This window comes from Ptiloglossa arizonensis, chromosome 4 (assembly GCF_051014685.1).
Source record: "Ptiloglossa arizonensis isolate GNS036 chromosome 4, iyPtiAriz1_principal, whole genome shotgun sequence".
In the NCBI taxonomy this organism is placed as follows: Eukaryota; Metazoa; Arthropoda; class Insecta; order Hymenoptera; family Colletidae; genus Ptiloglossa; species Ptiloglossa arizonensis.
The window spans coordinates 25366437-25381129 of NC_135051.1; the positions used below are offsets into that span (position 1 = coordinate 25366437).

Sequence of the window (14693 nt, forward strand, 5' to 3'; positions counted from 1 at the left end):
TCGCACCGGGAGCATTTCGCAATGGTATCGCGGCCAACAAAGGGGGAAACCCTTTTTCACTAATGAACCACGAAACGCGGCAACGTCATAGAAATACTTTGAAAGGGGAGCCGCGCAGCTCGAGTCTTTTGTTGCCTCATCCCCCCCCCCCTCTACCGACCACCGTCGTCCTCCCCTCTGTCCATTCCGCCCACGCCCACCATCTTCATCTTCCGCTCCTTTTTTCCGCTGCTCCGCGAGAACAGCCTGGTCTCGAGGCCACCCCCTCCCAAATATCCTACACCTCCACCCACTCTCCTCTCCTTCCTATCCGATCGGCCGATAGACCTATTCGCTAGCCCACGAGACTGTTCCACGAATCCGCTCGATTGCTCCCCGCCGGTCCTTTGAATTTCCTCCGTTACTCGCCCCACAGTGCACTTACGTCGGAGCTTCCTCGCCGCAGCGTCCTCCCGGGGTGAACAGTTTGAGAAAACTGAACTCCTACGATCCACGGTCACTGTACCGATCGAGAAGCCCCCACCACATCGCTCCCGATCGCAGGACTCATGAAAAGGACGCCGCTTCGTGGACGAAATAACGAGGAGCCGATTGAAATCGGCCATTACCAGATATACCGTATCCAGTGTGGGGTATAGGTGTGTATGCGTATGTATGTGTATATATACATGTATGTATTATATATATACATGTGTATGTACATCTTGGTGAACGTCTATTAACCGAAAACGAACGCGTACTCGACGAGGTACAAGATTACCGTACCCTCTGGTGGACGTCTCGGTACAAGGCGTAGGAGGGGGCTTCTACGAGAACGATTGACCCGGCACTCGGTGAAATTTATCGTGAAAAAGAGCCCCCGGAGTCCTTCGCCGGCTTTCAGGCCCTTCTCGAGTTCCTCGCTCGGAAAGGATGAAAGTCGACCCTAATTCCCGAGCGTCGAACGAAAAAGGATGGAAAGTCGACGACCCGTTTCACGCTTTAAGGACCCCCTCTTCTACCCCCTCAGAGAATCGATATCTCGGTGGCTCGGATCCAGACGCGCGATCGACTACCAGCTACGACACTCCCCCGCCTGCTTCTCGTCCGGAGTCGTTCGTCCTCCGCGCCGAATTATCGTGTCACGAGCGCGTTCGACGCCCCCCGACGTGCACCCCGTACCCCCGACCGGCTCGTTAAAGCCGTATTAATACGACGGGATTAATCAGCGTGAAAGGGAAAGAAGGACGGTTTTATGGAACGCGGAGAATAGCGCGGAAACACCTACCCTTCCGTACCCCTCTGTCCCCCCTCCGTACCCACCCAAATTAACTGAAGAAATATTCGAGGAGAGTTACTTCGAATTGACCAGCGAGTATAGTCAACGTGTTATCTCTACGGAGGTAATTGTTGTTTTTAGGAACTTCTTCCTCTCGAACCCCCCTTTGCCCCCCTGTTTCTTCTTAATTTAATTATGGAAAAGATGGCGATACTTCGAATAAACAAGATTTCTTTTAGACTATTATGTTTCGGAGATAATTATCGAAAATATGTTCCCCGCACGGGAACATCTCCATCCTGGCCCCCCTTCGCCCCCGCCCCCCGTTCCCCATTAATTTATCTAAGAAAGTATTCGAAGAGATCACAATGCTTTTAATCGGAGTATTTCGCCCAGCGCGTTGCTTTTCGGGAGAAATTTATTATTCCTAGGTACATCTACCACTTGACCCCCTTTTGCCCCCCCCCCCCCCTATTAATCTACCTAAAAAAATATTCAAAGAAGGATACTTTGAATCGGCAAGCGGATTTCCTTTTCGCGCGTAATTATTATCTCGTCGTTAACGATTCCCAGATAGAAATTTATGCGAACAGGGGCCCCGAAGAGAACGAATCAAATGATGCGGATACCCCCCTTCCATTCTCCTACCTCGAACGATTGCGAAACAATCCTGAACGGCCGCTGCCCGACGAATTCTATGATTTCGCGGTGCACGTCCACGAAGCTACATCATGAATATGTAAAGCGATTGCGGTCCGTCACGTCACTGCCCCCCCCCCTTATCTACTCCCCTCTCCCCGTACCCCCACCCTGAAAGTGTCCCGGTTTATCTCGTGCGCGAAACGTTCAAATTATATCGTTCCGAATAAACAAATTACTCGTTAGCGACAATAATAACAATCGGGTACGGTTTTACACCAACGATGACCGAAACTGACTCGAGTTTTCGCGCAATTAAAACGGTGGTGGAGCGTCTACAGTCCTGCAAAAATAATGGCAGGTGCCTTCTTCTGGAGTTCGATATACAATTTAAATTCGACCGCGACCAGCGCGTTCTCGATCGACTCCTCGTTACGATGGTCGTGGTTTATTGTGGTCGACGATTGTGTTTCGAGTGAGGGACGACCAGGTGGGGGGTTGTTCTCCGGGGACGCATTTGCGTGCGCACGTCCCGTATTGGCCGGCCTTTGTCGATATTTAATTCATGAACAACCGATCGTTAAGGTTTCCGCAAATTTCCGTGGATTTTCTCGGACGCGATCCTCAACGAATGAGGAAATTCCACTTCGACTAGTGATCGTCGTCGTAACGAGGAAAAAATCACGTCTCGTGGTAATTTTCCGAGTGTCATTCCCTTTGCACGGATTCTTTGCAATGTACAGGGTGGTCCACTCGAGTTGTTGGATTGAATTTTTCTTTTCCTCAAGAATGATAAGATTTCGAAGTACCTTGAAAACAACGGTTCATTTTTCACGTGTCTTTTCTTAGTGTAAGTTTTCAAGGTCACCTTCAAATGTTTCGTGCACAACCTTTTATGTTTCAGCTGGTTGAATTCGTCTCAATATCTGCTACGCGTTGGACGGGACGATAAAAATTAGTGATGCAAAACGAAGTTGAAGGTAACTTTGAAAACTTGTGTAAAAAATTCTAGGCGAAAAATCAAACGTCTGTAATAAGAAAAATTGCGATCCGTTTCCTATCATCGAAAACAATTACACGAAAAAAATTAAATTTCTCGAGTCAAGTGGTTCGTGTAAAGCGTCTGACCCAGTACGATCCTCCTCTCCTGTTAGAATTATTTTCCTTATCTTTCAAGCATTGTAGTTTTATCACGATTTTCCCGAACGAGACCAATTGAAATCTGGAAAAATAAATAATTATCGTACATTTTTGAATAAACGATCTTACAAAAGTTTCACAACGAACCGTTGATCCACACACAAGAGGAATGTAGACTGTTCCATTTACGTCAGAGACGGCGACTGACCTAGCACGCTCCTTTTCTCCTGCTGCAATTATTCTCCTGTATCTTCTTACGCTTTCGTTTCAATTACGATCCTCGCAAACCAGACACACTGCAACCTAAAAAATGAACAATTGTCGCAAGTTTCCGAATAAATAATCTCGCCAAGGTTTCGCGAAAATGACAATAAACTTTCGATCCACACCTAAGCGGAATATAAACAGTTCGCTGCATTTTCACCGCTCAGAAACTTACCAAGTCTGAGCAGTGTCTGACCCAACACGTTCCTTTTCTACTTCCGCAATTATTTTCCCGCGTCTCTTCGCACTTTCGTTTTCTCACGATTCTCTGGTTAAGCACATCAAGACGCAACCCTTTGATTCCTACGAATGCGTATATACGTTTAAAAAAAAACTACATGTACGAACTATGAACGCATATATCCAACAAACGCTCTTGATGCGGGCATGTTCCAGAGTAACTTTCTCGTATTATTTAATTCAAGACAAAAGAACTACAATTACCACTTACTTGCAACTTGCGCGTTCAATCGTCGAAATTCACGCCAGTGAAAAGTATTCCTTCCACGAACGCTCTGTAGATTACTTTGATCAGGAGTATTCAGGGTTGATAAAAATTCAGTGTAAAAATAAATAATAGTTTCTGCTCCTCGAAAGAAGTTACTGAGACACTTTCGCAAACGGTTCGATCGAATGGAACGTTAATTGAATTCCCGGGACGAGTTGCCACGGGGGCCTTCAACCCACGTCTAACCGAGACAAGACGCAGACGTGTATCTCATCTTGATTAAAGGGCCTTGGGCACGTGGAGAGGCGAAAATCAGTGTTCTCTGCGAAGAACAGACGCACCTGTGGCCGCGGACGTATTCCGCGGAATTGAATCGCTATGCGGCAGCCACGTCGCGAACCAACGTAACCTCCGTGATTTCTTCCACGTCCGAGGTAGTTCCGGTTCGATGGCGCGGATCCGTTCGCTCGTAAATAATTTCACACGGAACGAGTCCGTGGATTTCGGTTGAACCACCGAGAGTCGATCCCGCGAAAGAACGAGGGCTACATTCTCCAAGCCATAATGTCTGCCCGGGTGTCTACCAAAGGATAAACTACCCACCTCCTCTGACTTCCTCCCACCCTATATATAATATCCGGATCTGTGTGCATTTGGTTTCTGGACGAAAGTTGCCACATAAATTTATACCACCGGCCCTGGCGTTACGCTAGGCTGCGGAAAAATCGTAACTTTCAGCTCTCTCGCGCCTTGCAATTTTTTCGCAACCCCGAGTCGACCAACTTTCACCCAGGGGGTGTTCCAACCCTCTGTTTCTTCCTATCCCCTCTTTTGCAACGGTTTTGAAAATACCGCCGCGGTGAAATATCGCCATCCGTAGGACGGAAATTGTGAAACAACTTGGAGCGTTAAATCCCAATTACTCTGTCGAATCTTCTCCCATGGGAACGAAAAAGCGGCTTTGCAACTTGAACAACCAGTTTTTGCAAGACTATAATATCTATAATTCCGTAAAAGTTCATCTAATCGGTGAAACAGTATTTTATACGCCAGCAGTTCCATTGAAGCTAGAAAGATCAATGCGCAATATCTAAATTTAAACACTTATAATTTCCACTTTGCTTTCCACCATCCTCTTTTCTCCATCCCCTATCCTCCTCATCGTCGAAGTTATCACAGCCATTCATTTCCAATTGTAAATTTTCCTATATTTGGAACAACAATTCAATTATTTTGTCCACATTCTCCGATACATCGCGTAGGTGAGTTTCACACGGTGAAAATAACGATATGGTCGAACGTTTCATAGAAAATCGGTGTTCGTATCGTTCGTTAAGTTTACACCGACAAATGATCTAGCAAACTTGCGCCCTCCTCCACGATTCTCTCTCGTCTATTTTTTTCTCTCACCCGGATGGAAAGTTCGCGAAGCAATTAGAGGACGGATTGTCTTTAAGGAGCGAGGCGTGCTCCGCGGGATTGAAGTGCATCCCCGGGAGTTCGATAACTGCAGCCGCGAACTCGAAACTCGAAACAATGCTCGGCGCTCGCGAATTTCGCGAGCGTGTCGTCGTCGCTTTAATTCATGGCCCGTGAGAGCGTGTCTTCGTGACACCGGTGGATGAATACGTCGAACGACAGACGTCGTACGGGATCTCGACCTTGAATAATTATTTTCACCCAGTCCCTTTTGGACCGTGTCTGTTTCATCTTCCAATTAGGACTACGGTCAAAGCGTCCCATTTCGTCCACCAGAGTTGGCTGTGTGAAGTCGACGAGACGACCGTATTAATATCGACCGAGGGATCGATTTGTCCATCCTCCACCCCCGTACCCCTCTCTGATATAACACCGACTGTGTCTCTGTCGGCAAGGTATCCTCGAACCTTTGACGAACACACGCATTAGGTTAACGAGATGCGGCACATCGATCTCGAGTCGCCTGGACTCGATTTTTTGTCCCTGGAGTATCACGGGATCCCGTTTACCCCTTTTCACGACCGTAAAGCGCGTTAATCGTTGCACAGGGGGGCTCCCCTGCTCGGTGATACGCATCGAGGGAGAGAAACTAGGGAAAATTGAAACCGTCTCGCCGTTACTGGGAATTCGTCGCGCAATATCCGTTAATATCTCATCGTCAAAAACTCCCTGGCCACCCCTACCCCCCTCTACCCACCTTGTCTCGTTTCTTCCCATTGTCTTCGAGTGGCTGCTCTTCTAACCGGGAGGGAGAAACTCGGTTCCAATAGCGCCCGAGTATACTTCGAGACGACAAATTACAAGGAAACAGGAACGGGTACACTGAAATCGGAGGCATCCGGAGATGTTGAGAGAGAGAGGGTGGGGGGTTGGACGGGGTATTTTCGTAGCAGTGTCTTCGTTCTTCGTGTCGTTCCGTTTTTCTTGCTTCTTTCGTTCCACCCCCTCCCCCCTCCACCCTCTCCCTACGTCCGCGGGGAACGCGCACACACCCGTTGAGTCTCGTTTCCTTTTTCATTTCTTGCTAACACATAATATCGGTCTCGAGAGAGGCACCGATAGGTCGATACTTCGCAAGACACGGCGTATTATTGCCATTCCTATTTACTCCGTTTAAACAGGGGGTCGAGGGGCGGGTGGGACGAACGATACACATCGTGCGCTTGTTCCGTCCCGTATGTACACGGTGCACGATACATGGTATACGGTGGGGGTTGCAAACGGAAACAGGAACTTCTTTAAAGGCTAAACGTCCTGGTAATTTCAGTACGGGGGAAACGATCGTGGACCGAATAACTTTCTTCCGTGTGAAATTAAATTTCACGATGCTACGCGCTACCTGAGTGTTTTTTTTTACGTTTCGATCGGTGTCTGGTTGGAGGTTGATTGTTTTTTTTTTTTCAGACACTGTTCGAGGACCCATCTGTGCACGAGAAATATTTGTAACAGGTTCGTGAACGCGTCGCAGAAAATTTCGAGGCGTACTCATCGGTCATCGTTAATAACACCTATCGTGGGACCTGCTGTGCTTGCCAAGGGAAAGCTTGACGAGCTTCTCGAGAATACCGATGGCGAAACGTTCACTGTATTATACGAGCTCAGATTCGTGTCACGGTAATCGAAAGGTACACCGCTATTGTCGTTTCAGACCCCGTGGTTCCGAGTTCTAACCGGTATAATTTAATGCTATGGTTTTGCCCTGGAAAATGAATCCAAAGTACGATGTAACTTGTACGTTTCCGTCGAAAAACTTTGAACATTTTTCACGCACGCATGTATTGTTGGGAGAAGGAAATATCGAGCGCAGTAGAAAAGGTTGGTCGTGGTCAGACGCGCTAGTCAGCCTTTGCGAAGCTTGGCACCGACAAAAAAAATATTTGTTAGAAAAATAATCCCATTACTACATACTGTCTACGTTCTATTTACTTGTGCACATTATGTTCTCGATCAAAAATCGATTTTTTTTTTCTGCTTAGAATGACTCCTTACACGGTTCGGTACCTCAAGTTTCGAATTAACCAACTTCTACCACCGGGCAGTGAATTTCACCAGGTAATAGTTTGTCCCGTACCATAATTACGACAAACGTTTCCACTCGAACACACCTGCTTGCTCTACGTCTGAATATTCCAGACTCGCGACGAACACGGGCAATTTACACTACACACATTGGGTAATTGTACAACAGATGTCACTCGACATCGATCTCCATTGATTTCCGCATAATCGATCGATTTAACATTACCTCACACCTCGCGCAATTAGGGGAGAGAGACCTTGCTATTCCCCGACAAATCCTTAAAAGTAACTCGTACCGAGTAGCCGTGTTAACTTTCCTTGTAATAAAAATTTTCGAAGAATTCTCCTCGCGATTTTCCCACCGGCTGAAACAGCCAGAATGTAGCGATCATTAAGCCGGGTCCGTGCACCTCAAATAAAAAGAATTCGCGATGAGCGAGACTCGTGGGACTCGGTGTTGCTCGCGACGCGTTGCTCCGCAGAGAATGTAAACGCTCGCGCGCGGAATACGAGACGCCGAGTAATACGTTGCGGCAGCAAATCGCGAAATAAAGGAAAACTGCAACGGTGAAACGCATTACCCATAAAATAAGCGGTGGCTGGCTCCAAGCTATTGCTCGTTTTGAATATGGCGACCCCTCCCACGTCATCCCCACCTCGGGAGCGCGACGCCTCCCCGGACCACCGTGCCTGGCGACTTCGAGCTTGCATTCTTCGTGCGGTTCGCTGCGCCACGTTTGTAAAACATTTCGTGGGAGGAGGTAGCTGAAAAGAGAAAATGAAAGAAGAAAAAGGAGAACCACGCACTCGTAAACCCGTCCATTTGGTACGCGTTCGCGCGCGCGAGTACACGCGCGTCAACTCTCCGCTCGTAAGGCCGAAACGTGCGTCGGGAGTAAAATAGCGCGCCTCGAGACTGAGTCTCACGACCGAGGCGGCCGGGCACATAAACTGGATTCCCTGGTCGAGTGGGGGTAGGCAGAGTGGGCGGGTCCACTTTCACTTCGGTGCGTCGGAGAGGGGGAAGCGACGGGTGGCACTACTGCCGTTTACCGCGTCCGCGTCGCGTCTCCGACTAACAAGTACAATGCGGTGGTACACCCGTCGCTTCCCCCACTCCGCCGCGCAGAAGTGAAAGTCGACCTGCCCACACTGTCTTCCCCCACTCCTCGGTCTGGGCAATCGGCCCGTCTACCCGGCCACCGTACGCGAGAGGATGCTTCACTGCTCTTTGCGTAGAAATACACGCGATTAAACACGATCCGTGGACCACGATTTTCGGAAATTAGTTCGATCGTTCGCCTCACCTCCAACGAGTGCGTCTGGTCGCGTTTATAATAATTCATCGACAGGACGCTGTTTGCGGCCGGCTGAAACAACGGAGGCAATTTGCGCGAGCTACCACGCGCTATAAGCTACAATTATTCAGATATTTGTGTACGAAACGATTACGAGGGCATAATTTCAGTTCCAGGCAACGCGCCGCGATGAAATTAGATTTTTAATTACGTTTCGCGAGCGCACCGGACCGACTGGCTTTAATAACGCTCACTTTCGCGCTCAGGCTGCGCCGAGGCTTCAATTATTCTTGAGTCCAAACCCCCCTCCACTTTCTCTCTGTCCCTCGAACAACCCTATCCCGGTGCTTTATTATATTTTAACTCGTCGTTCGCTCCAACTCGGTTACATCCACTGGTTATCTTTTTTTTTTCTTTTCTTTTTTTTATTCAGCAAAGGGAGACGCGTAATCTGAACACGCAGCTCGTAGCTCGAGGCTCTGTCTCAAAGTCGAAGCGAGGTCGACTTCTTTTCGATTTCTTTCCAGCGCGTAAAAACTTGGGCGGGACATGGTCGTTACGCGACGCGGAAAAGTACAGTTTCCAAGCGGCTCCGCGAGTAAAAACACTCCCGAGAAGTCGGAGGTGGAAATTAAATCCGCGCTACTAAAAAAATCATTCGTCGGGGCGAGAAACGCGCGAGTTCGCCGTGAAACACGACGAGAGACGGTTTTCCCTTCCGGCGGGAAGTATCGGGCCGCTTTCATTTGTCGCCGAGGAATTTTACACGGTGTAAAGCGATGCGCGTGGCGCTCTTTAAGGGAAGTTTCGCGTTTCGTGGAAGGAAACGAGTTCCCCTGGAATTTTCCAGCGGTTTTCTTAACCCTGTGAAATTCGTTCGAGGAGATTCGACTGGATTTGAGCATCGCGCTCGGTTGGAGTCGAATTGTAATAACTCGTGATAAACATGTTCACTCGTTCGAGACACTGGAATTATAATAAATTCTTTGCTATGAACAAGCTTTTGAAATTTTTTTTGTAATTATATTCCCACTGACATTGTTAAACTGTTGAACTTCTTGTTAGACACTTGTTTAGCAAACGCTTTCCAAGAATTTGTAACATACGAAAATTTGCAAATATTCTCCAAAGGTTCAGAATTACTCATAAGTATCAAATACTCAATCTAATATCTTTTCCTCAATGAAAACCCCTCTCGCGCAAAGTTACGCGCGAATCCAAGATTCTTTTTGGAACAATTCGAGGAAACGAAAGCTCGGGGTCCATCGATCCTTCCTCCCACTCGATCTGACCAACGACAAGATCGCGTTTCGTAGCCAGGGGTCTGGATATTCCTCGAGGGTCGACGCCTAGATGCGACTTCCGGTGACATCGAGCAATGTCCTCTCGTCGGTTGGGCGGCGAAAGGGGATCCAGCCACTCCGGACAGGCAGCGATTTCACCGCTCACGGCTGACCCGTTTCGCGCTCGTACCACTTACCGCACAGCAGCCAGGCCCGGTGGCAGTCTGCGTTGGTACAGTGGACACCGATGGTACGCTAGCCTGATCCATTCTGCCGGAAGGGCCGGAGAAACGGAAGAGCGGTCGAGCAGCAGCTTAGAGAAGGGCTGCAGTACCACCGCCGGATTATATTCGGGCCAATTCTGTCGAAACGTATCCGTGTGCTCTCGCAAGTGCACGTTCATGCGCGTGTTTCTGCCCTCTTGTGCGTCGGCCACGCTCGAGCAAAATCAACTAACCGCTTCCTCCGATAATCTGGTTCCTCGAACGGAGATAAAAATTTGAAACGGACCCTCTCACCGTGTTCGAAGTCCGTGTTTCGCGTCAATTTCACTTGCACGCGGTGTACTAATATTCTCGAAGGTCTATCTTTACCAAAGGACTGTCGAATGTTCATTCTTGCATAGTCAAACTCGACACTTGGATGATAGGAGTTCTGTGATTTCATACAAATCACTGTAGTTTAATTTGAACGTTCGAGATTGACTCGGTCGTTTCAATGGGATATAAGGTATTCTCTTGCGGTGTACCAATATTCTCGAAGGAGTCTTGCCAAGGGACTAACCAGCGGTTAATTTTTCAATATTCAAACTGAACGTTTAGATAGTTCCATATTGAACTAGAAGCCTTGGTCCACAATTTGAAAGTTTCAAATGGAGTAAATCGATCCTACTCAAGGTTCTATACCGAATCCAGGAGCTCTTACATAGAGATTCGGTGTTTGACGAATCGATATCGTCACGGTGAAACTTTCGACCGTCGATTGTTGCTACGACATTTCGTTTCACGACTCTGCGCTACCCACGTCGAGCAATTTTACGACGCTTCGCACCAGATCGAATATTATCGAGCTACCGTCAAGGAATTTGTCTTCCTTGGCTCGGTGTCGTAAAACACTGGCAGACTCGTCGCAGTTTCAGCATCCACGGAAACCAGAAACGCGACCACGATCCTCGAAAACAGCACCCCTCGTGGACGTAAACCCTGACAGACGCGTCGTCGACGCGATTCTCTTACAGACGAGCGTGCATACGCGTCGAGCGCAATTTTCATCGGCGTTACCGTGTCGGCTGGTCTCTGAAACAGAGACACAGAGAACCGTGATGCACGCGGAGTTTTTCCACAGCCCGGCGTCCCTTCTCGTTGGCGACACTGTTTTAATTTCGGCTTTAATGCGAAGCGCGACTAATCGGAAAGCAACCGTGACACGCAGCGACCGACCGACCGGTCGATCGTCCAATTTGGTTAACGAGAATCCATTCACGAGGCAAAAAACGACGCTGGTGTACGCGTTGATTGCCAAGATTTATCGCCGAACACGACGAAAATTGTACGGACCTCGAGTGCTCGGTACGAAGCGTATCGAAAAAAGAACCGAGCGTATCCTTCCGCGAAATGTATTTCGCGCGGTTTGTTTCCTTGGTCGAGAACTGTTCGATAACCTGGTTTCGCGTTTGATCGAACATGGTAGGTTATATGTACATTGGTGCGCCGAAAAATATTCAAGAACCACGTTTGTGAATAATGGCAGTTAATTTTTCTATATTCTACATTCGGGGCAACTATTAAATTGTAATTTGAAACAAATTATTAACGTTCAACGTTGAATTGAAGATTAGGAGACCTAGATGATTTTGATAGCATAAGAGGTTTAGTCGTCATAGGTTAGCAGTGTTGGATACTAGGGGTTGGAGATTTTTTTTTTCGTGATATAATTAGTGGGGTTAAAGATAGTCTAAACTAGTTACCTATAAGTAGTTGACGTTAAGTAGTAAAGATGACCCAAGAGCAAACTTCCAACTAATCACCCCTTGAGTCTAGAGTATTAGACTTAGACTAGAGTAGTAGACACTTAACCTAGGTACTCACGAATATTATGTTGACTTGCAACAGGAAAACTGAGCCAAGAGTAATCCTACAACTGCTCACTACTATAGTCTACAGTCCTCTCTACCCTGTTCTCGATGATTCTGATGCCAGAGGTCTTTTCCAAGTCAAATTCCCCTAACAGAGGTGGATACCAAAGATCTCCGGATCAATGAGGTTCCAAACACTTAACCTAGGGTACCCACGAGCCGTGTGCACGGAACTCTTCGTTTATTATCCATAACAACGATTCACCAATTAGTAGACTACATTTAATACTCGGTCAAACATTACCTGATCCATTCCAGACAGGAAAGTCGCAATTATCGCGCGAAGGAGCAAACTTTTTTTGGCTCGTGTCGCAAATCTGGCTCGCCGTAGCGTTAACAAGGGCAATCGATTCTCGCTCCGAATTCGGGTTGCATGGATCGACGATCAGTGACCTCGATGTATCGAGTTGTCGCGTGGAATGGCGTACGATTTTCCGGTGTTTCGTCGAGGTCGAACGACGCAACAACGTGACCGGTTTAAAATTGCACAAGGCGAACAACACTCCGTCCGAGGCTCATGAACATTTCAGATAGGGGAAATGGGAATGTCCGCGATCGTTTTGACCTGGACTCAAAGTTTGTTTCTCCAGGATCGGATCAAAGGGCGTCTCAAGATCAACAAACGACCCATCCATCCTATTGCAAACAACCGTACACGTACGAACTTGATTCTTTCTCGATCGAGAAAGCTCTCAAACCGTTGCCAACCGATCGATTCCAACGATCACGTTTATAACGAGCTGCATTATCCATTAAGATGAAGGAATAATTTGTCAATCAAGCATCTAAAGCATCGTCACGGCAGCGTGTAAACCGTGCAACCGGCGCTATGTTTAGATTCGACGCAAACGCGTGCAGTGAATCCCATTGGTATCTCTACGGAGTGGAGAGGGAGGAGGGGAGGCTGAAATATTCATCGGCTCGTTCCCTTGTCCACTTTGTCTTCCCTTTCTCGTTATTTATCGATCCCGTCGTACGTCGCGAATGCATCAATCCCATTCGTAGCTGTCGTTTCGTCGCGTCGCGAAGACGATTGCCATAACCCTCTCGTTCGAGCAATGGATTCCTTTTTATTTTCGACAGAATTCTTATCGCGTTGTCGAAATTACTTTCGAGAGATATCGTGGAGGTTGACGAGCAAGAGGAATTCGTAAACAATGTTCAGTCTTTCCTTAAACGTATCGGGTGGATTTTTTTCTCAAACTTTGATGTTTTAAGAGATGCGCGCGTAAATTAATACAAGGCGAGAATTTTTATTCGTATCGAGCCACAATATCGAAATCTAACGCATGGGCTATTTCAAGAAATGTTTCTAAGAGGATGGTAATTTTCGTGTTTTCTATTATGATTGGATCGGTTGTTGTTTCCAGCAACTGCAGAAAAGCAACGTTGCGAGTTACACGAAGATTCAGGGGACCCTCAAACCTTCCACTTGTGAACTCCCCTCCCCTTACCTTTGTTTCCAGCAATTCGATCGAAAGTTCCCTGGGAGTCGCCGTAGCGCTGTTCCTATTTAAATCTCACGCCTCAAAACACGTGGTAGGAGTAACCGAAACATTAGCGTCATACATATATGCATGACGCCGCAGTCAACGCGTTAAAGGATCTACGGTTTCGTCCCAGTCGCGGGTGCGTGGAGAAACAACTACCTTGCATAGCTCCCGAGCGTGTACTGTGCACGAGGTTTTCTCAAATTACACATGTATCGCTTTTACAAAGGGGTTCGTTCCCGAGCAAATAAATAAATATAACATTAACTCCGCACCTGCAGTCCAGTTTTACTTTCTCATATTATTTTACATTTTTATTATTCTCCTTTTCAGGTATTAGTTAGTACATTTAGGTTACCAAAGAGTAACTTGTGTATTTAAGTTACCAAAGAGTAACTTGTGTATTTAAGTTACCAAAGAGTAATTACGTACTTAAGTTACGAACGTGTAACTTGTGTATTTAAGTTACCAAAGAATGACTAGTGTATTTAAGTTGCTAAAATGTAACTCGTGTATTTAAGTTACCAAAGAGTGATTGGTGTACTTAAGTTACAAAAGTGTAACTTGTATATTTGAATAACCTATACATTTAAGTCACCAAAGGTTAACTTATGTATTTAAATTACCAAGGGCTAAAGTATGCATTATATTCAAGTCCCCAAAGTGTAGGGCAGGTACTTAAACCACCAAAGTACGTATTATATTGAAGTTACTCGGAAATAAATATTCACCTCCCTATTATTATTAAATACCTTAATCTCCCCCGGTTTTTCGAGAATTTCCACCGGTGAAAGACGTCGATTATAAAGTCGAACGATTCGCGACCGAAGGTCTCGGCACGATATTCGATGGCATCGGGGCGAGGGTAAATTGAGCGCGCGCTCAAAGACGAAGGACTCGCGGGGCGTCCGATTCCACGTGAAACTCGTCCAGCTGAATAATTGAACGGAGGTCGTCGTAATTCAACGCATTAAATACAACCTCGAAGCTGCGGCATGCACGCCGTCCTAGGGTGACTTCCGTCTCGAAACGACGGAACGAGGAGACGTTTGTCCGAGGGGGTGGCCCGGAACGAAATCGGGCACGATCGGGTAACTTGAAAGAGGGGGTTGGTGGTTCGTGGCCGCACGAATCGGGAGAAACAACGTGTCCGCGGATACATAATGCATACGCGGCCGATATTATTTTTCCGCTAGTAGTATATCACGCGAGGAAATTACAAGACCGCTTCAATAAGTAAT

The 14693-nt window shown here is 47.1% G+C and overlaps 1 protein-coding gene across 4 annotated transcripts in view; it reads left to right on the plus strand.

Annotated features, from left to right (window-relative positions):
• The window catches only part of LOC143146164 (kin of IRRE-like protein 1), a 445694-nt gene that overhangs the window by 215892 nt on the left and 215109 nt on the right, over window positions 1–14693 (plus strand). For 3 of the 4 annotated variants that reach the window (XM_076310177.1, XM_076310180.1, XM_076310179.1), the window contains exon 3: window positions 6633–6677. The exons of the other annotated variant lie outside the window; for it this stretch is intronic. In XM_076310177.1, the coding sequence (XP_076166292.1) occupies window positions 6633–6677 (45 nt within the window). The remainder of the gene's footprint in view (window positions 1–6632; window positions 6678–14693) is intronic. 4 annotated transcript variants of the gene reach the window in all.